The following is a 21,401-nucleotide window of genomic DNA, read 5'->3' as shown; positions in this document are numbered from 1 at the left end:
TCGATAATATTAATTGAGTGCTTATTGCATGCACTGTAAATACACCAATAAGGAAAACATGATGCATGCCCTAATGGAACATATAGTCTAGTGAAGTCACAGACAATCAACTCATGTAATTACATACAGCATGATAAATGCTAAGATTGGAGAAATGTGGGGGGCTATTGATGTATTAGTGAGGGACACCTAACTTGGACTTGGGGGATCAGGAAGGCTTCCTGGAGGAAGTGGCGTTTAAGCTTAGTTGTGAAGGATGAGTAGGAGTTAGCAGGCTGAAGATAGGGAGGGGACTAGAGGAGAGACTGTGTGTTCCAGACATAAGGAACAGCAAGAATAAAGGATTATAAGCATGAGAGAGACTCTCTTTATCTGAAGAGAGTCTTTATTTTGCCTTTGTTTTTGAAGAATATTTTTACTGAACATAGAATTCTGGGTCGCCAGTGATTTTTTTCCCCCAGTAATTTAAAGATGTTTTTCTACTGTCTTCTAGCATCCACAGATTCTGAGGAGAAGTCCATTGTTATTTGAATCATTATATGTAATGTGCTGTTTTTCTCTGGCTGATTTCGAGATTTTCTCTTGATCTTTGGTTCTCAGCAGTTTGACTATGATACACATAGGTGCAATTTTCTCCATATTTATCCTGTTTGGGCTTTGCTGAGCTTGAATCTTTAAATATATGTCCTTCACCAAATTTGGGAAGGGTTCAACCATTTTTTCTTCCAATACTGTTTCTGGCCCCATTCTCTCTTTTCTCTCCTTCAGGGATGCTAATCACACCTATTTTAGACCACTGATGTTCTCTCATGGGTCTATAAGGCTCTGTTCATTTTATTTCAACCAACTCTCGTCTTCAGATCAGATAGTTTTTATTGCTGTACCTTCAAGTTCACTTACTCTTTCCTCTGGTGTTTCATTCTGCTATTAAGTGCATCTAGTTAATTTTTTAAATTTCAGACATTGTGTTTTTCAGTTTTAGAATTTCCATTTAGTTCCTTTTTATATTTTCTATTTCTCTGCTGAAGTTTCCTATCTCTTCATTCATTACCAGGGCATTTTTCCTCTCCTCATTGAGCATCATCATCTCAGGGTTGGCCTCCATGAATTGTCTTTCCCTTGAGAATGGGCCACATTTTCCTGATTCTTCATATAGTGAGCAATTTTAGAGGGTTTACTGGACATTGTGAATGCTATCTTGTGGAGTCTCTGGATACTGTTATACTTCTCTGAAGAGTGAGGATGCATTTGTTTCAGCAGGCAATTAACTTGGTTAGATTCAAACTAAAAACCCTGCCTTGCCTGTGGTGGGTGGCAGCTCAAATCTCAGTTCCATTCTTTTAGTCTTAGATGAAAGTTGTTTTCAGTCCACCCTGTGCATGTATGGTTTAGGATAAGTCTTGGGAGGAATTTATACAGATAATTTAGGGCTCCTCCTCAGGATGTCTTTCTGATATATCCCCTCATTTTCTAGAGACTGTCGTTTCCCCAGATCCTGTCCTCTGGTTCTATAGGCTAGAAAGATGAGGGCTTCCTGTTGTAGTTTTAGCGATGTGGCTGATGACTACAGCCTGTCCTCAGGCTAAATCCATAAAAATAGGAACCCTGGCCCCTGCTGTTCCCTTCTTCTAAGTTCCAACCTCCATCCAATATCCGCCTAGTTTTGTTTACTCTCTGGAGCTTTCATGTGTGTGTGTGTGTGTGTGTGTGTGTGTGTGTGTATTTTGTCCAGAGTTTATAGTTGTTACCGGTTGAGAGTTTATTCCATCAAACCTGTGAGAGAATCTCAGATGAGCTTACTTCACATTTTGGGGGGAAAATCATTGCCCCTTTCTTTTTCACCTTAACATTTCTCTATATTATTACCCATATTCTCCTCTTGCTTCAGAGAAAAAGAAAGGCTAACTTGTTTACTTTTCCCCATCACCTCCTATTTTTATCAGGAACTACAGTTCTTCCAACCATTTATTCAGTTATTCAACAAATATGTATTGAACCAGGCATTGAACTAGGCATTATAGGTAAGAAGAGTAAGTCAAAATAGACCCTACTTCACTGAGACCTCTCTCTTCAAGGTCATCAAACATCTGGCTTCTTAATCACCAGATCAAATAACCTTATCTCAGTCTTATCCTTTCTAACTTCATTGATCCATCCTCCATTGACTCTGGTGACCAGTCTCTCCTTAAAACTCTCTTCTTCATCTTCCAGTTCTCTCACCTCATTGATTTCTCCTCTCATTTTCCAATTAGAGGAATTCTCGGAGATTTTGTCCTTGGTTGCTTTGTTCTCTTGTCCTTAGTAGTCTTAATCTTAGTGTTTCAACTACTACTTACATACCCAAGACTCCAAGTCTCTGTCTGCAGTCCTGACATCTCTCCTGAGATTGAGACTTGAATTTCAGCTGTTTGTCTCCACTTCGTTGTCTAACAATCACAGTAAACTGCATGTAGTCAGAATCCAACTCATTATGTAGCTCCTGAACCTATTCTTCCTCCTATGCTTCCTATATTGATTAATTTTGATACTGGAAGTGTATAATTAAATAAGAGCTGAATCAGGGCTGTTGCAAAAGGGATTTTTGCGTTGGGTGGGAAGTTTGACAATAGGGAAATCTCTAAAGTCCTTTCTAATTCTGTGATTCCATTATGGTCCCAGCACAGTGTTATCCATTTCCTTCAAGGAGCTTGCAATTGAATCAGGGGAGACAACAACTGAGTGATAGCTAGTCCTGACTTCAAATGCTGCAGGAATTCAGAGAAAGGAGATAGTGTGCATTGAAGTAGTAAGAGAAGCCTAAGCTAAGGTATTCAAAGGTAGAAGCTGTATCCTCTATTTAATTTCTATCCCCACACACCATTCTCTACACAGTGTAGAAGCTCTATAAAAACTCTTTGAATGATTTTGTAATCATCATTAATGTTTATTGAGTACACATTGAGTGCATAGCTCTTCACTAATGATTCAGGGGTTAACCAAGATTTGATGTAGTCTCTGACCTTTCCCAATCAATTAGTCAACCAACAAATATTTGCTGAGTGCCTATTATTTGCAATACACCATGCTAGGCATTATGGGGGATACACGATGCAAGAGAAATAAAAGTCATAGTCTCTTCCCTTAGGGAGTTTACGGTATGGTTGGTAAGATGAGACATAAATGTACACAAGACTAATTAAAAATGCGAGTCAGAGCCAAATGAACGCTACAGACAAGAAGTCTGTAAAAAATTTCAAAAGTACAGATTACTGTAGACTGGATGAATATGGAGGCTTTATGGAGGAGGTGGGACCTGCACTGGGCTTTGAAGGATGGGCAGAAATTAAATAGGCTTGAAGTTATCATAGGTATTAAGAAGATAGAATTCAATACAAAAAGTTTCAGATTAAAGGCCAGATGAAGAACATCTAGGCAGGAGCAGGCAACTTACACCAGAATGTTACTAAGCTGTTGTTAGTGACATTCTACCCCTTAAAGTTTTTTTTTTTTTGGTCTTTATTTCTCTCCTTTTTCCTTTCCTAATTCTTTTTCCATCTTACACCCTTTATGATGACTCCTTTTTAGCCCTGTATGGGCTAAAAGGATCTTCTCTGGGCGGCAGGTTGAAAACCTGGGCTCCAAAACCAGACTGGCTGGGTTCAAATCCTGGCTTTACCACTAATTAGCTGTGTGATTTTGGGCAAATTGCTTAATCTGTCTGTGCCTCATTAGTAAAATGCAGCTATAAAAATAGCACCTATGTCATAGGATTGTTCTGAGGATTAACTGAGTTAAAATACATAAAGTGATTAAAAGAGTGCCTGGCAGATAGTAAGTGTTCAATAAATGTTAGCTTTTATTAAGGGAAGAAAGCTGGCTAATTGCAACATTATCATCTTTCCAGGTCTTATTGTTGCTAGATGATTCATTATATAATTAACAAACACCTGTATGGAAGCTGGAGGCCAAACTCTTGTCAGCTAAAGGGTTAGGTCTTTAGCAACACCTGATAAACATGCATAGCTACTCACACACTTAGGCCGCACCACTTTTCCTCAGATTGCCCTCACCCTTAGGCGATCGAGAGATACTTTAGTAAAGTAAATACAATCACCAACTTAAGTAGACAAGTTGAGTATTTAAAGGACTTTTCATCAACATTGGAAATGTTTCATTAACATTTCATCCAACTTTCAGAAGGGATTTAGTTAAAGTAGAGACGATCCCTAGGGAGGCGCCAGGTGAAATTAGGGTTAAAGGAACTTCAAGAGGAGAAGTCACTACTAGTAGTAGGCAGTTGGATGGATGTGTGCAGAAGGAGAGCGGGGCTCCATAGAAAGGCAGGTAAATTCTGGATCAACATTCCCTGGAGTAGACTGTATGTCATGAGCCCTGCTCTCTGGATTTCCTCTCTACACTACCTCTTTTACACTCAGACCCTCCCCCTACTCCCTCCCTGCAGTTCCAGACCCCTGCTCCCAAGAACACAAACACTCCAAATTATAGGGGCTCTTGATTTGCCAATTCCTCAGGACAGTCTGAATAGAGACTAGAAAGAAGTTCTTGTCAGTATGATTGCGTATGACTGATTCGGAGATTGTGCAATCTCCTTTGGGAAAAATTTAAAGGCAGAAAGATGGATAGATGTATGTTTAAGGTCCAGTATTGCCTGTGGGCAGGAGGATGAACTAATGAGATTCCTTCCAATTTGAGGATCCTAAATCTCTCTCTCTCATTCCCCTCCCAACACTGGACTCCTTTTGGCAAAGAATGAACATAGTCAAAGAAATCCAATGAGAGGAAAACGCGCATTGCTCTCACATCATGCTCTGATGTCACCTGTTTGCCAAGAGATTTGCCTTGGCTATTCTATTCTATTCTCTCTCTCTCTCTCTCTCTCTCTCTCTCTCTCTCTCTGTGTGTGTATGTGTGTGTGTGTGTGTGTGTGTGTGTGTGTGTGTATAGGAGCCAGCTGATAACAGCTGTCAATTGCATTATTACTGCAAAACATTTAAGTAGCCCAGTACCCTGCTACTCTCCTCTCCATGTTATCAAATGTTTCTCTTAAAAAAAAAAGACCGTGTATTTACACCTCATTGTGAATTTAACTTTCGCAATTCTCCAAGGGCTATTTGATTTTAAGCCTTTTCCTATTACTTACCTGTATATTCAACTTCTCTCTTTCTATGAAATTCTTCCCCCCCACGCCAGTCGTTAAACATATTCAAGCCTCCTTTCTCTTTAAACAAACAGACAAACAAATCCTTCTTTGTCAATGCATTGCTCTTTAGCTACCACATTCCTCAAATCTTGGGCAAGCTTCTTTAAAGAATAGTCTGTACTAAATGTTTCCACTTCACCTCTGATTCAATTCTTTTTTTTTTTTTTTTTTTGCGGTACGCGGGCCTCTCACTGTTGTGGCCTCTCCCGTTGTGAAGCACAGGCTCCGGACGCGCAGGCTCAGCGGCCATGGCTCACGGGCCCAGCCGCTCCGCGGCATGTGGGATCTTCCCGGACCGGGGCACGAACCCGTATCCCCTACATCGGCAGGCAGCCTCTCAACCACTGCGCCACCAGGCAAGCCCTGATTCAATTCTTAATCTGCTGCAATCTGGGTTCTACTCCCAGCGCTCTACCAAACCTCTCACCTTTAGGTAATTGTCAAATTGAGTGTACATTTCCCAGGTTTTATTTGACCATTCTACTGTATTAAACACTGTTAACCACCTACTTTCCTTTTGGAAACATTTTTTATCCCACTCCTTCAGATCACTATTGTCTCCTGGTTCTCTTTCTACCTCTCCGAAAATTCCTTCCTGGGTTTCCTTCACAAGCTTCTCTTCCTGTGCCTGTCCTTTAATTTTTTTCCCAGATGGAAATAGTTTTATTTTTTCTGATTAAAAAAAGGTACATGTTTATTGTTAAAAATCAGGTCCTTTAGAAAATTATAAATAAAAACATAAAACTGAAACCCCACCACCACAGAGGTAACTACCACTAACATTTTTAATTTATATCCTTCTAGTCTTTAAAAATTATCATATATATCATATACAGTAATACAAATGGTATCACATTACAATATTTTTTTCACAAATAAGATCTTTTATTTGTCACCATTAAAAATCTGAATTTTAAACAGATTCTTGGACTGGCAGCTAATATCCATCAACTCATTCAACTTTAGCACCTGTCTCAACCCCAGTAGCTTTTCGAGAACTACTACCTTTTTTTCCCCTTTTAAAAATTATTTATTTATTTATTTATTTATTTTCGGCTGTGTTGGGTCTTTGTTGCTGCACGCGGGCTTTCTCTAGTTGCGGAGAGTGGGGGGCTATTCTTCGTTGTGGAGCACGGGCTCCAGGCACGTGGGCTCAGTAGTTGTGGCTCACAGGCTCTAGAGCGCAGGCTCAGTAGTTGTGGCACACGGGCTTAGTTGCTCCGCGGCATGTGGGATCTTCCCGGACCAGGGATCGAACTTGTGTCCCCTGCATTGGCAGGCAGATTCTTAACCACTGTGCCACCAGGGAAGTCCCAGAACTATACCTTCACCATGCAAACTCACCATGTTGCTCCATGAGTTTTCCCAATTCAAACTTGGGCTTGTTCAGCATTTTTACTTTTCTAACAAAGACACCATGGAGCGGATAAATAGATTGGCAAGTGTTTTCTATGTCTTTTCCAATGCTGTCTGGAATCAATTTATTGACTACCTCTTTCAAGTCACTTGTCTGCACCTCTTGGGTCATGATTTCCATCATCTTCTTCCGAATTTGGTGGACCTGCTGGTGCTGGGCATAAGAGGTCTTCCGAATCTGATTGTTGCATTTTTTTAGTAAAACCCACACAGAATAGATGAAGCAAATAACCATTGGTAGTCTTGACGTCAACGTGAGCTTCAATCATGGTACTTTCTTCTTGGCTCCTTTTTTGCTGCCTTTTGTAAGGCGCTTCTTCTTGCTGACCGCCATGGTGTACAGTATTTTTTTACCAGCTTTTTTTCACTTTTTTCGTGGGCATCACTCCATATCAACGAATATAAGAACATTATTTTACATGGATACATAGGAGAACCCTGAATTTGGCCATTTACCCAAGACACTGAGTTTTATGATCGAGGTGAAAATTTTGAGCCAAAAGTTTTGATAAATAACATTAATTTTTTTTTTGGCGGCGCCCCATGGATTGCAGGATCTCAGTTCCCCCATCAGGGATTGAACCCGGGCCCCAGCAGTGAAAGAGTTGAGTCCTAACCACTGGACCGCCAGGGAATTCCCATTTAAAATATTTTTACAATACAAAAGCACTTAAACATAAATGAAATGAAAATGAAAAACAACTCTCCCTGCTGTCCCTGACTCCTGTTCTCCAGTTCTGCTCTCCAGAGACAACCAGTATTACAAGTTTCCTGAGGTCAAAGGTGTTGTTTGTTTTTTTTAATACATACTGTCAATTAGCTTCCCAGAAAGATTGTACAGATTTACACTCTCATCAACATTGCATGCCTTCATCAATTTTTAAATATTCTGTCCTTGCCTCTTCACATTTTTCTTTCTACACTGTATGCTAATAATTCCCAAATCTCTAATTCTAGTCACACCCTCGAGGTCCAGGCCTGTATTTCCAGCTGCCTCCTGGACATTTGGATGTCCTACAGACACCCCAGATTTATCCAAATTGAACTCACTGTCTTCCCTCCCAAGCTCACTCTTCTTTCTGTAATTCCAATTTCGATTGGTGATACCAGCAATCCACATAGTTACCTACCTCAGAAACCTAGGAGTCATTTTATCTATTTTCTCTCTCTCCCATCAAATAGTAATAATAGCTAATAGTTACTGAGGACTTACTATTTGCACATATTTTATTTCATTGAATTCTCACAAAAGCCCCGGGGTAGCTTTTAGTCTTATTTCCATTTTACAGAGAAGGAAAACTTGTTGGATAACATGCTCAAGGTTATACATCTAGGAAGCAATGATCTAAACCCAGGCAGCCTAAGTCCATAGCTCACACATTTAAGCCCTACACTATACTACCACCATATCTATCAGATACAACTCCTATCTATTTTATTTCCTCAGTCTCAGCCTTCTCTCTTCCCTTTTCTCCATTCCCACCACCATCATCTGATTCCAAGTACTACTGTATCAATAGATACTCATAATTGGTCACACTCAACTCAGACACATCTTCCATGTTGCTTGCAAAATAATCCTTCTAAAACACAAATCTGATCATGCCTTTGTGTGTGTGTGTGTGTGTGTGTGTTGTAGATCCTTCAGTGGCTTCTTATCGTCTACATTATAAAACCAAAGATCCTTTGCTTAATATAGAAGGATCATCCTCATCTGCCCATCCTCAGCCAGGCTACCTCTCTAAGCACTTCCACTACACAACCTGAATTGGTGATAATTGCCTAAAAATATCATGCTGTTTCTTATCTGGATGACTTTGCATATGCTATTCCCTCTGCAAGAAATTACCTTTCCCCATTTCCATTCCTGTTTGTCTTTTCATGTCTGTCAAACTCAGATGTTTCCTCCTCCAGGAAGCCTTCCTTAATTCCTCCACTTACTCATGTCCTATGTGCTGCTTGGAATATTCACTTATTTTGTATTTGTCACATTATATTAGTTTATTTACTCGTCTCCTTTTCTAAAACATTAACTCCTTGAGGGCGGCGACTCTCTTATTGAACTCTAGGTCTTTAGTGTTTAGCATGGTGCCTGACGCGTAAGTAGTTGCTTAGGAGATATCACTTAAATTGAATTAAATAACTTAACTGTGAAATTATAGGGCCTTGTACTCCGTTGAAAGAATTTCAGGCATCAATGATATGGGAAATTTTTTTTTTGAGCAGAAGAGGGCTGGTGCAAGGAGGAGGAAGGATGACCTAAAATCACCACCTTTACTGTGGGCACTACCCTCTTCATGTGGGCCATGTGCAAACTAGTCATACAAATATTAGTATTTCTATAGATATTCTCATGTAGACACATATTCTATCTCCATTATGGGCTGTAAGCAACCTCAGAGCAGCGCCAAATTTGGAGTTTTGCAGAGTAGCGACAGAAGGTGTTGAAATAAATGCCCTCAGTTTGCTGAGAGATGTAATATCCGAGTACACCTGAAATTAGCTTTTATGTGGCAACAAGTGGAGGATGAAGATATGCCCAAATTTTCCTGAAAAGTGAGAATGAGAAATCATCTTTGTATACCCCATCCTCGCTGCTTTCCTGACACCATAAGTAGCGCTCACTGAGTGCTCAATTGTGTGTGAGATGACTTGAAACTACTAGTGGTACAAGTGGCCGGGCTGCGTTTTAGGTTCTTAGTACCATTGTTGAAACCCCACCGTCGGGAAACCACCATTCTATTTTCGCGCAAAACCAGGACTTATTCAGGTCACGGGGCTTCGGCCTATCACTGTACGGTCCTAGCTTGCGGGGCAGTGCCCACTGCTGATTGATGCACAGTATAAGACAATTTCTTGGCTTGAGGAGCAGCGATTGGCGGATCTCCCCTGTAGTGCTTCCTAGGATACTGGGAGTGCGTATTGGAGACGCAGGTTCCGGGGCGGCCACAAACACTGCCCGGAAGTCTGAATGACGCCTCCTCGGTACAGGACTTCCAGCCGTCCGCTTCGCCTCTATTCAGGGTGCCGGGCCCCGGGCCGCGACGGCGTGCGCGTGCGCGCGTGCGTGCGTGGGCGCGCGTGCGCGGCGCCGCAGTCTGTGGGTTGGCTGGTTATTTTGCAAGCGGGAGGGGCCGTGCGCGCTCCTGCCTTCGGTCTCTGTCCCCCATCCCCCCTTCCCCGGTCCCGGTCTCTCCTTCGGAAAGATGTCGGACACGGCAGTAGCTGACACTCGGCGCCTTAACTCGAAGCCGCAGGACCTGACCGACGCTTACGGGCCGCCAAGTAACTTCCTGGAGATCGACATCTTTAACCCACAGACGGTGGGCGTGGGCCGCGCGCGCTTCACCACCTATGAGGTTCGCATGCGGGTGAGTCACGGGGTGAGGGAGACAGCTGAGGGAGGACCGGGCGACTGGGCGGGGAGGGCGGGGGTGGGCGGGGGGTGAGGCTGCCATAGGGACGGCCAACGGTGGAGAAGACGCTGAAGGGGTCATTTGGGGGTTAGGGGCTTAATAGGTTTGCAGAGAGGTCTGCCCACTCGGTTGTGGCCCGAGGATACAGAAAACTCCTGAGGGGGGACATCGGACCGGCGTGAGGGAAAACAAGTACCCATGAGCAAGAAGTGAAGCATGGCTGGAGACGGTGGGGAAGGATGGAGAGGATTAGAGTGAGGAATCCCAGGAAATAGGAATCAGGACTGTAGCGACAGAAGGAGGGAAGGAGGAGTGGAAGAGGGCTGGGGGATGGAGAGCCAAGGCGATATGCTGCAGGGTCCCATAACTAAACTAGGTTGTGGGAAGTCAGTCTGAAGAAGGGGGACAGGAAGGCCCAGAGGAGCTTCTTCTTAATGAGGTCTCCGTGGATGATGGAGTTGAGCAAAGCCTAGATTAAAGGGAAGAGAGATTCCAGGAACGGGAGACAGGACAGTGGGCTTGGTGGAGCAGAAATAAGAAGGGGAGTCTCCTTGAGACTGAGTGCTTCCCAGACTTGTGTAGAATTAACATCTGAAGGAGAGAAGTGTTTAATGCTTAAGTTTTCTCAGGTACTACATGCTCACTGGAAAACCTGACCTTGCACTCGGATTGGCGGATTGTCAGTCGCTACCCTCATCCTGGGCTGACCCTTTAGATTTGAAGTATCCAGAATATTTATTTCAATATTTACTGGCTCTCATTTGGCATTTCTGTGTATGAATGGCCATTTGCTCTTTCTGCTCTAGATTAACCTTTTGGATTCATTATATTAGTCCCTAGTCTGTAGTTAACTTTAATATATGACATTTCAGGACTGCCCCAGGAGTGGTTTCTTCCAGTGTGCATTACAGAGGACTTTATTCTCTAGTTCTTAGTCCACGATGCAAGGATGGAATGTGCAGAGTACATGGTTTGCAGTTTCTTTGGCCCCATTGAAGTGGTTACAAGCAAAAAAGTTTGAGAGCCATTTCCTAATTTTCCTTATGTTTTCTTCTCAGACTAGAGGGCCAGAATATTCTCTATGGACAGCATGCTGCTCAAACAGCATTTGAAGACCTAAAAGAGTGTATGTGCTTTTATTTTTGAATGAATGAATTCAATGAGAGAGTGTGCTCTCCCACCTGGGCTTTGAAACCTAATTAAGAAGCGATGATCTCCAAATTCCAAGTTTGGCAAAGTCCAAACTGAAGAAAGAAATGCGAATAGAAAAAAATGAGAAAAACTTGTCTATATAAGAACTGTTTGAAATCATCTCTTTGGGGAAGAATGGACATTAGAGCCCTCAAAATATGATAAAAGCTGGGAACTGTTAATGGCAGAGAACTTAATTACCTGAGGAATCCTGGGCATAACTTGTTCAGTGTAAGAACTCTCTGCTGTGGGGTTTTGGAGACATTGTCTTGATGTATTACCCAAGAGCTGTAGGGATTATGAATGGAATTGTTCTCTACTTCAGGCATTCTAATAAAACAGGAATTGTTCATCTAGTGCCTACTGTGTGCCAGGCACTGAACTAGGTTTTAGTTTCTAAATCCTTACAAAAACACCATTTTACAGATAGAAAACTGAGGAGGAATGCAGTTTAAGTAATTTGCCCAAGTACACATAGCTAATAAGTGTCATGGTTGAGATTTGAACCCAGGTCCGTCTGACTCCAAAGCCCACCATACTCTTTCCACTACACTTTAGTCTCTTTGGCAATGCTTAGTTGCAAAACTTTAGTGTGCAAAATCTTTTTTTAACCCACTAAGTTTTTCATCAGTCTTTTCCACAATTACTAATTGTATAGTGATTGATGATAGGGTTGATGGCAGTTCCTAATTCTGTGGGTTTGAGTTAATTTGTATTTATGTTAATTTTGTATGGCCATATAGGCTTTTAATATTTTTGTTGAACTCTGTTTTGGGGAAAATTGGTGAAACCATTTGGTTTGAAATTGCTAATTTAAGTGACTGATCACGGTAGGCATTATAGGGAGCATGAGACTCAAGAGAATGGGCTTTGGGAATTAAGCATTGTGTATGGTAGAAGTAGATGGCACTGCCTTGTTTCTTTGTATAATAGCTCAGGGAAGGAGTACCCACCCCAAGAAATAAGGAGTCTGGAGAGGTATTCTGGTGGCTTAACAAGATATGTATGGAACTTTTCAAATGTCAGTTGTCCTGTGGACTTGAACTTTGCTTCTTTCTCCCCTTTCCCTTGATTTTGTGTTGATCAGAGCCAAAGGACTCTATATGCTGTACTACACGATCGTGTCTCCCTCATATAATTTGTAGGTTGGAGTTGAGAGAGTATCCTAGTACATAGTATCCCCTTCCTTAGATGGCTAGGTGCTGAGATGAAAGGCCGTTACTGTCACCATCCTGTGGGGGTGGGGAAAGAATAGCATTTTTGTAAGTCAAAGGAGGAAGTTCACAAAATGGCAGTGGGTGGTTTTGCTGTGTCTTGGAAGAATCTACTCAGCACTTTTTTTCTTTTCTTAGATCCTTCTGTTGGCTTCTGTAAAGGCCTACTGGTTAAGGTTCTACTGTTTGAGGATCACAGTATTTGTAATGAACTCTGGTGGAAACCTGGAATCTCATGATACTGAAGGGCTTTTTTTCTTGAATGATTATTTTTACTCTCAGCTTTATTGAGATATAATTGACAGATAACTTTGTGTAGGTTTGAGGTATAGAATGTGATGATTTGATACACATATATACTTTGTGCAGGATTCTGAGAATGTTCTCTATAATGGCTTATTGTGAATAGGTAATACGTGCACATGGTACAAAATTCAAAAGGTATAAAAATGATATACTATAGTTATTGAAAAAAATCTGTGTATAAGTGGACCCATGCGGTTCAAACCTGTGTTGTTCAAGTGTCAACTGTACTTAAAAATGAAGTCTCCCTCTCTCCCTCTGCCTTACAGAGGTTCCCCTTTCTGAAGAAACCACTGTTTCCATTTTCTTATTTATTCTTCTAGAAAATAGTTTAGGTAATAAGATATTACTTTACATATATCTCACTCCACTTCAACCCATTGACATTCCTGGGACCTTGATCCTGAGTAGAGTTGTAACTAATGTAAGTTGGCCAGTTATTTGGCTTTTGATGCCCTATACCTAGAGCTAGATCCTGAAAAGACAGTTTCCAGACTTGAGGACTACAAAGCATGACATAGTGAGGAATGTGTGAAGCTCTAGCATAGCTCCAATGCTCTTTACCTGCTCTGAGTTAGCTGTGGAGAAAGGAGAGAAACTAGCTCCTTTTTTTCCCATCTACTGATTTGAATTGACTGGTGGGAAATATAGCCAGTATTAATACATTTGGCCATTTCTACTTAGAACTTGTAGATAGGAGTGAGGATCAGGGCTTTTTGTTTGTCGGAGGTTCCTGTTGCCATTGGAGCCTTGGGAAAATTCTCAGTGATTAAGATGTGGGAATAAGCCGATTTATATCAGGGAGCGAGCCATGGTAAGCCAACTTAATGTAAGTGCTATTTCTGCTGCACTTTCTGGATAAGGAAAGGGTAAACAGATATACATAGGGCCACTATTAATCAATTGAGTATTTACTGAGTAACTTGCATAATCTGCATTTAGGGAGATGCAGCAGTAGTCATGGCTCCCGATTTCAATGAAATTATAATTTAGTTAGGTAGCAAGACTAACATAATGCTTGAAACAGTGGTGTGTCAGGCAGTACTAAAGTCTGTGTGTCATAGGAGTTCAGAGGAGAGGGAGACCAATAAATTAAACTGGTGTTGTCAGGACAGATTTCCTGGATGAAGTGGGACTTGAGCTGGGCTTGTAGAATGGAGAGGATTTGGACAGGAAAAGCAGAGGAAAGCATACTTTGGAGGTGCTTATCTCTTGTTCTTTCCAGGGAACTTAAATTCACTTTTCAACTGAAAATGTAATGCATGCATATGATAAATTCAAATTGCACAATGAAAAATGTGACCTACCCATTCCAGTTGTCTAGTCTTATTCTCCAAAGTCAATCATTGTTATCAGTATTTTTCATAAATATTTAATTCATAAATATAAATATATATACATATACATATCCCTTTTAAAAACAAATAGAGGCAGGCTGTATATACTGTCGTGTGCCTTGATTTTAATGCTTGATACCTTTCCATACTGGGACATATATATCTTTTGTATTCTTTTCATAGTTGTATTCCACTGTACAAGTGTACTATAATTTATTTAATCAGTTATCTGTTGATGGACATTTATTATTATTACAAATGAGAAAATTCAGTGAAAACCTTTGTACATACATATTTATGTACAACTTCAAGTCTATTTGTAGGATAAATTCTAAGCAGCAAGGGACTTCTAATCACCACCTGTGACAAGGCTGGATGTGGTAAGGATTGGTATTCACCTGGTGGTGTTTTGAAAGGGTTCTAGGAACATGGTCCATAGGAGCTGTTTCTTTCTTAGGACCTGTCCAAGTGGTTGTGATAGGTGGCCATCACAGGCTGACATTTCTTACCATCTCTCTTCTCTCACATTCTTTCTTCCCTGTAGACAAACCTACCTATCTTCAAGCTGAAGGAGTCCTGTGTACGACGGCGCTACAGTGACTTCGAGTGGCTAAAAAATGAGCTGGAGCGAGATAGTAAGGTATGGCCCTGTTTCCTGTGTGGCACCCTTGAGAGAGGAGATCTGCATAGGTTTATAAAATCTTGAAGGCAACAGAGAGGGTGAACACACTCTGTCTACCAAATCCCAATATATTGGATCTGGGTGATACCCTTTGAAACTTGAAAGTGGTAAGTTCAGGAGAAATTGTAAAGAAAAACTATTAGTTGACTTAGTGGCTAGAAAAGTCATACAACTTAATTCCTTTAGGTGCTAAAAATGGAAAGTGTAGCTAAATTTTTGGATGGTAGTGGACTGTCAAAGAAAGTGAAGAATATTTGGAGTTTACTTCCTTTCTTTTGAGATGGTAAACCTGTCCTCCCACAGAAACAGAACTGGATTAATTTTTGACCTGAGCCACCCCCTGACTGTTCTTATAACCTCAGTTCTTGCAAGTTGCTGAACTATGGCATAGGATGGACCCTATGCCTAATAGGAAATGAAGTGTGTAGTGCTTTACCACCTTATTCCGTCTCTGTGCTCTCCCGTGTGACTGATATTTTGCGTCTGCCTACAGATTGTAGTACCACCACTGCCTGGGAAAGCCTTGAAGCGGCAGCTCCCTTTTCGAGGAGATGAAGGGATCTTTGAGGAGTCCTTTATTGAAGAAAGGAGGCAGGGCCTCGAACAGTTTATTAACAAGTAAGCCAAGTTCCTGGGGATTCCTTTTGCTACTTTTGCCATTTTGGTCTTTCTATATGTTTCGTCTCTTTCCTCTTTTGTAATGGGTAATATGATGTGGTGCCGATTGTGTGCTGGGCTCACTGGACAGTAAAACTCCATTCCTTTGAGCAGAATTCCGATCCTGTACCTCAGGGCCTGAGAAAGCGCTGCATGTTGGATGTGTCTAGGGATTTCCCCCACCTTACACCTCTATCCCCTTCCCTTCTGCAATATTAGGGTTGAAGTGGTACCCTGCTGCTGTCCTCTACTTGCTTGAACTTCAGGGCTGACTTTGCCCTTCTTCCCCTGTCCACATCCACAGCCCTGTCCCTCTGCAAATTCTCTCTGATCCCAAATACAACTGATAACCGTCTTGGTCTCTTTATAGAATTGCTGGGCACCCACTGGCTCAGAACGAACGCTGCCTACACATGTTCCTGCAGGAGGAGGCAATTGACAGGAACTACGTCCCTGGGAAGGTGCGCCAGTAGGAGCCCCTCTCACCACTTGCCCTCTACTTTCCTGCTGAAATGACATTGGTTTTTACACTAAGCCTCTCTCTCTCTCTCTTTGATCTGAAGTTGGCTCTCCATCCCCTGGCCTGATAGACTGTCTGGCATTGTGTTCCTTGGTACCTGACTATACCATGGGCACTCTGCTAGGATCCTCTCCTCTGAGGAGAGGTGGGAAACCACAGGCAGATGCCCTTTGCTTGGGGTTGGGGGGTGGGTGGGGGGATTGGACTGGAAGGCAATTTCTTGGGCATTTACCCATGCCAGAAGGCTAACCTTGCGGGGGGCGGGTCTTGTGCTGGTGGGGCACTTGGGTACATACTGATGCTGCAAGTCCAGGGGATTTTTCTTACTCTTAGGTTTAACCAGGAACACTGAGCAGGGAAAGACCCTGCCTTTCCTACCTGCATGAACTTTTTTCCTTGTGGGGAAGGTGGCAGAGACCGAAAAGCTCTCGTTTTCTCTAGGCCCGTTCCCAGTTTTCTCAAGAGTTTCTTTTGTTGTACTTTCTCTCTCCCTTGTTGCTTTTCATGGCAGTAATTCTAGAGTCTAAGCAGTCTGTTGTGTGGAGCAAGGTGTGTGGGTTTTCTAGGCCCATCATCATGGCTGCTTCAGAGTCAGAAGAAAGCCATAGGGCAGTTGGGGAGCTCCTGTTGCCTAGCCCCTTTCCTTTGTGGCTCCCCGCTCTGGCTGCCTATTCTCGCTCACCAGCAGGTGAGTCAGAATGGGCTGGGCCGGCAGTTCTCCCTCCCCAAGCCCTTGCTACTTTTATGGGTTAGCTTTGCAGATTTGGAGGCTTGAGGGCTAGGGGAAACTCACCACTGCCAGGTAACTCCCTGAAGGGTGGGAGTGGATCATTTTCTAGGTACCTCCCAGTGGTAGGGAAGGGCATCACCACTCTCTTCCTTCCATTCTCCCTTCCCCCCATCCCATTTAGTGCTGCCACGAGACAGAAAACACATGAACAAACCACACAGTCTCTGACTTCTCCTAAGCACTTTGAGCTATTGATGGGGCTTAGGGGCAAGAGTTGTCGCTGCCCTCCCCAGCTTGGTCACAGGGTTATTGAACTGCCTGCACTTGTTTCCCATGGAACCCCAGCATTCTCCCCGGAAGCTGAGCTAGGGTTAGCACCTGGGTATAGATTTCTTAAAACTTAGAGTCTGAGGCAGCTTCTTGAGGCTGGTGACTTTCCTGGGCTTCTGTCTGGGATGTAGTGGTTTGTTTGCTGGGGCCCGATATCTGTCCCAGGTGGTGGGATGGGAGCAGGTTAACTCTGGTGTCAGGTCAAAAGTGGGGCTCTTTGCTTAGACACCCTATCATGGAAGGACTGGAATTCTTTATATAGGGTCCTGAGGAAAAGGATTACTGATTCTGACAAGACCCTGATCGGAGAGATTAGGATTGGATTTTGATATGGGGTTTGGAGTCCATCTAAATGTTGAAGTTCCCTGACACAGATCAGCTCTTCAGCTGCCGGGCCTGTGCCAGGGGCTGAGCAGCCCCTAGAGTGAGGCTCTGCTCCCTTTCCCACCTTCCCAGTGTTGGTGTTGTTGCTGCCTTTTTCATTTGTATCCTCTGTTATTGACTTTTTTTTTAAAAAAGATTCCTCCTTTCATTGTGCACAAGTGCTGAGAGCCTGAGGCCCCATTTCTGCTGTGTATATATCCTGACTCGGGGCTTTTATTCAGCAAAATGTTCATTCTTCTGTCAGACAATGTCATATTCAACTCTGTTCATATTAAACCACTGTGAAGCAAGCCTCTGTTTTTCTGCTTAAGTTGTAAATTTAGTACTTTTTAGTTTCTAGGATATTCTGGATATTGTGCAGAAATTATACAACATGGTCAATATCCTGAAGTGATAAGTAATTTTTACATTTAAATTTTAAAAAAAGCAGAATCCTAGCTGCCTGTAGCAGTATTTACCTATCTTTCTTGCAACATGCAATTGACTTTGTCACAGAGGTAATGCATCTGCTTGCAGGAAGTAGCCATAGGTCTCAGTAACTGTGGTTTGGGTCAGATTTAGTAGATTTGGTTTTTAAGCTTGTGGGTGTGTGCTAATTTGGGCAAAATATATTTATTGTGTGTGTGTGTATAGGTATACGTATATGCTATCTGTGTACATAAATACGTTTGTGCATACGCTTATCCTCCGACACACCCTCACACCCCTTACAAACACTATTTCTTTCATAGGCTTTTTACCTCAATTGAGCTGTTTTTCTTACACATAGATTTGATGCAGGCAGAAAGGTGAGTGAACTCTGAGAATTTTTGATGGATGGATATTTTCACTTGACCAGTAGATTCTGAAATGGCTTCATCCACAAAGTGGGTTTTGGGAAAGTTTTGTGATGAGAGGTTAGGTAGGAATCTTGACATTTGGGGAGTCAAAGGTAGTTTTAATCATGTAGTTGAGTGTGGAAAGAAGGTATAGAAAGTGATGTGGTCAAAACATTATGAATTAAGATGACTTAACAATGGTATTTGGGTACAAGTAGAAGAGTGGGGGCTGAATTGAAGAAGTTAAGAGGTTTTGGTAGTTCAGGAATTAGATGACTAAAGATATATGAGAGGATAGGGAAGAATAGCTGTTTCTGTGAGATAAGAGAAAGGAAGAGTAATAAGAGAAATGCAACCTTCACAGGCAGCAGTGTTGGAGAATGAATAGAGAATAACTAGAAAAAGCAGCTGTAAAATAAAATATTAAGCTGGGCTGTGATGGGGCGGGGTGCTTGAGGTAAAATAAAATGATTACATTCTCTTTCTTCAAAGACCTTATACTTCTTATACTTTAGTTCAGGAGATATCTAAACAAGACAAAAAAATGCTAGAGACAAAATAAAAGGTCCAGATGCATCTAGTTAGTTGTCTAAACTTTTTTAATATCAGGTAAATTCCCTCTTTGGAGTCAAATGTAACGGTCCTGAAAGAACCCCAAATCCAAGCCCATCAACACTGAGAAGGAGAAGCATACTTTTATAAGGAATTCAAGTTTATGCATGCATCTAGGTATTTGCTACTAATTAATCCCCTTTATCCATAGCACAGAAAGCAGCTCAACCTTTCACTGGGACCTGGGGGACAGAGACTAACAAAAATTTTTGAACATAGTAGCTACAACCAAAAGAAGTCTAAATCCTCACATTCCACAGATGCCTTATCCACCCTTTGAACCATTCTTTGAGATGAGTTGAGCTAGTAAAGGGTGGAAGAGGTGGACAGCATTCAGGCTTCTCTGGAGTTTTTGTTGGATGAGGTGTCCTATTTAAGCCACTTCCATCTTCAAATACATGCTGTAATAATTTAAGTAAAATTACTTTTTTGCTTTGGAAATGCAGACCAGCTGCTCACTGAAATGGATATTTCTTCCCATCCTTGAGGACTGTTGAGTCATCTCTGGTCTTCTCTTCTTAGACACAATAACAGTTCTAAGTTTTCCTCACTTCACTCATTTTTAACCCTTTTATCTTTATTATTCTTAAATCTCTCCAAGGTCCTCATATGTCCCTAAGTCATAGAGTCTAAAACTGGACACCACTTTAATTATACCCTGAAGTTTAGGTGGTTGTTAGTCCATTTATACTTCACAGTGTTCAAGTTTACTTTTAAAATGTAAACACTTTGTGACTAATTTAGCTTGTGGTTCTCTGCCACTCCCTTCCCGACCACCCACCACCCCTCATTCTTCTTATCTGTTTTCTTGCCTTGTACAAAAAAAATTGTTCCCTATTTTACTTTTATTTTCTCTCTCCCTCCTGTCTGTCTGTCTACCTGTCTATCTATCTGTCTGTCTCTGCTATTGAGAACAGAAAAGTCATTCCTTACAAAACAGACAAAATGGGGGTAATTATTCACATTATACAGAATAAAGGATTCTTTAAATCATGACAGGGTTTCTTTAAATAGGTGCTTCCTATGGTGGTTTTAAGTGTTTGTATATAGATCAACACTACTTAATGTAGAGAAACTGAAGGTAAAGGATTAAGAGGCACTGCCAATTGAAGAACAATCAGAAATTGGATAAAACAGTAGTTCTTAAGTGAACAGTAAAATAGTTAGATTCACAGAAATTTATGCATTACTTTTCAAGAAAATTGTTATGCCAATAATTTCTTTCATCCAGATACAGTCAACTTTTGATCATCTGTGCTAGTAGAGGGATATACTTTTTTATTTTGCTATGCATTTTCTAAAATTTAAATATAGGGATGTCTGATATTCATAAGACTTAAAAAATATTCCCTAATACGTCATCAGAATAAAGACTCAGGAAAATCTGAAAAGTAGTAGAAAGAGTAATAGGCCTGGAATAGAAACCTGGGTTCTGGAGCTGGCTATGCTATTAGCTGGCTATAGCTCCTTAGGCAAATTGCTTCACCACTCTGGGCCTGTTTTCTCAGCTTTAAAGTGAGGGGATTTGACTAAATGATATCTGAGTTATCTTAAATCTCTAATGCTTATGATTTCTGACCCTTGCCAAGGAGTTGAGAAACCCTGGAGGTGATGCCACCAAAAAGGTGAAAGCACAATTTCCCTGTGTGATGGAGTTTGCTGTAGTGCAGTTAGTTTTCTCTCCCAGAAATGAAAGACTCTTCACTTATCCTGATTAGATTTTGTTTGCCTATATCCTGTTGTGTCAAATCATGAGTACCCCCATTGAATCTCCGTGGTGATTTCATTTACAGCTGCCCTAATTTTATCATAGGTCTTCTAGCTGAAATTTTTATTTATTATTTTTTTTAAATTAAAAAAAATATTTTTTGGCCACACAGCATGCAGGATCTTAGTTCCCCAACCAGGGATCGAACCTGCGCCCCCGCAGTAGAAGGGCAGAGTCTTAACCACTGGACCACCAGGGAAGTCCCTAGCCGAAATTTTTTAATGAAATAGTCACCTCATAACTATATGTAATTATTCTTATTTAAAATATATAAATTATAACTTGATCTGATTACAAAATATATAAATTATAACTTGATCTGATTTAAAATATATAAATTTTAACGATCTGATTACAAAATTATAACTTATCTGATTACAGAAAATTACAGTATTATAAATTATAACTTGATCTGATTATAAAAGTGCCTATTTTGTTAAAATGTTTTATTGTGATAAAGTTCAAAAGTAATTAATGCTAATTGACAAAATTGAAACAAAACATAACTATGTAGAAAGTGAGATTTCTCCTTATTCCCTAATCCTATTCCCATTCCTCAAGAATAACTTAATTTGGTATGTGTTTTCCTAGACTTTTTTCTATGCACAAATATATGTATATGAATATATACGTATATTCATACACACATATACAATCATCGAATATATAGTTTTTTGAAAACAATGGGATATTTTATGTAGTATTTTGCAACTTTATCACTGTGTAATATAGTGTGGACTTCCTCTCACATTAGTACATGGAAATTTACCTCATTTTTTTAAATAACATTTCATAGTGTAGTTGTATCATCAGTCACTATTAT

The 21,401-nt window shown here is 41.1% G+C and overlaps 1 protein-coding gene across 2 annotated transcripts; it reads left to right on the top strand.

Moving 5' to 3' along the window:
* Positions 1–9,679: 9,679 nt before the first annotated feature.
* SNX12 (sorting nexin 12) lies at positions 9,680–17,670 on the top strand. 2 transcript variants are annotated; one of them, XM_019949088.3, is made up of 4 exons: positions 9,680–9,975; positions 14,622–14,717; positions 15,253–15,377; positions 15,787–17,670. In XM_019949088.3, the coding sequence occupies exons 1-4, from the start codon at positions 9,823–9,825 to the stop codon at positions 15,887–15,889; spliced, it is 477 nt and encodes a 158-aa protein (XP_019804647.1). In that variant the 5' UTR covers positions 9,680–9,822; the 3' UTR covers positions 15,890–17,670. The 2 variants fall into 2 exon arrangements, with proteins under 2 accessions (XP_019804647.1, XP_019804646.1); XM_019949087.3 differs by having other exon boundaries at positions 9,693–9,987.
* Positions 17,671–21,401: the final 3,731 nt, after the last annotated feature.

This window comes from Tursiops truncatus, chromosome X, assembly GCF_011762595.2.
Source record: "Tursiops truncatus isolate mTurTru1 chromosome X, mTurTru1.mat.Y, whole genome shotgun sequence".
In the NCBI taxonomy this organism is placed as follows: domain Eukaryota; kingdom Metazoa; phylum Chordata; class Mammalia; order Artiodactyla; family Delphinidae; genus Tursiops; species Tursiops truncatus.
Note: the sequence above shows the minus strand (reverse complement) of the source record. Positions and strands in the feature narration are given on the sequence as shown.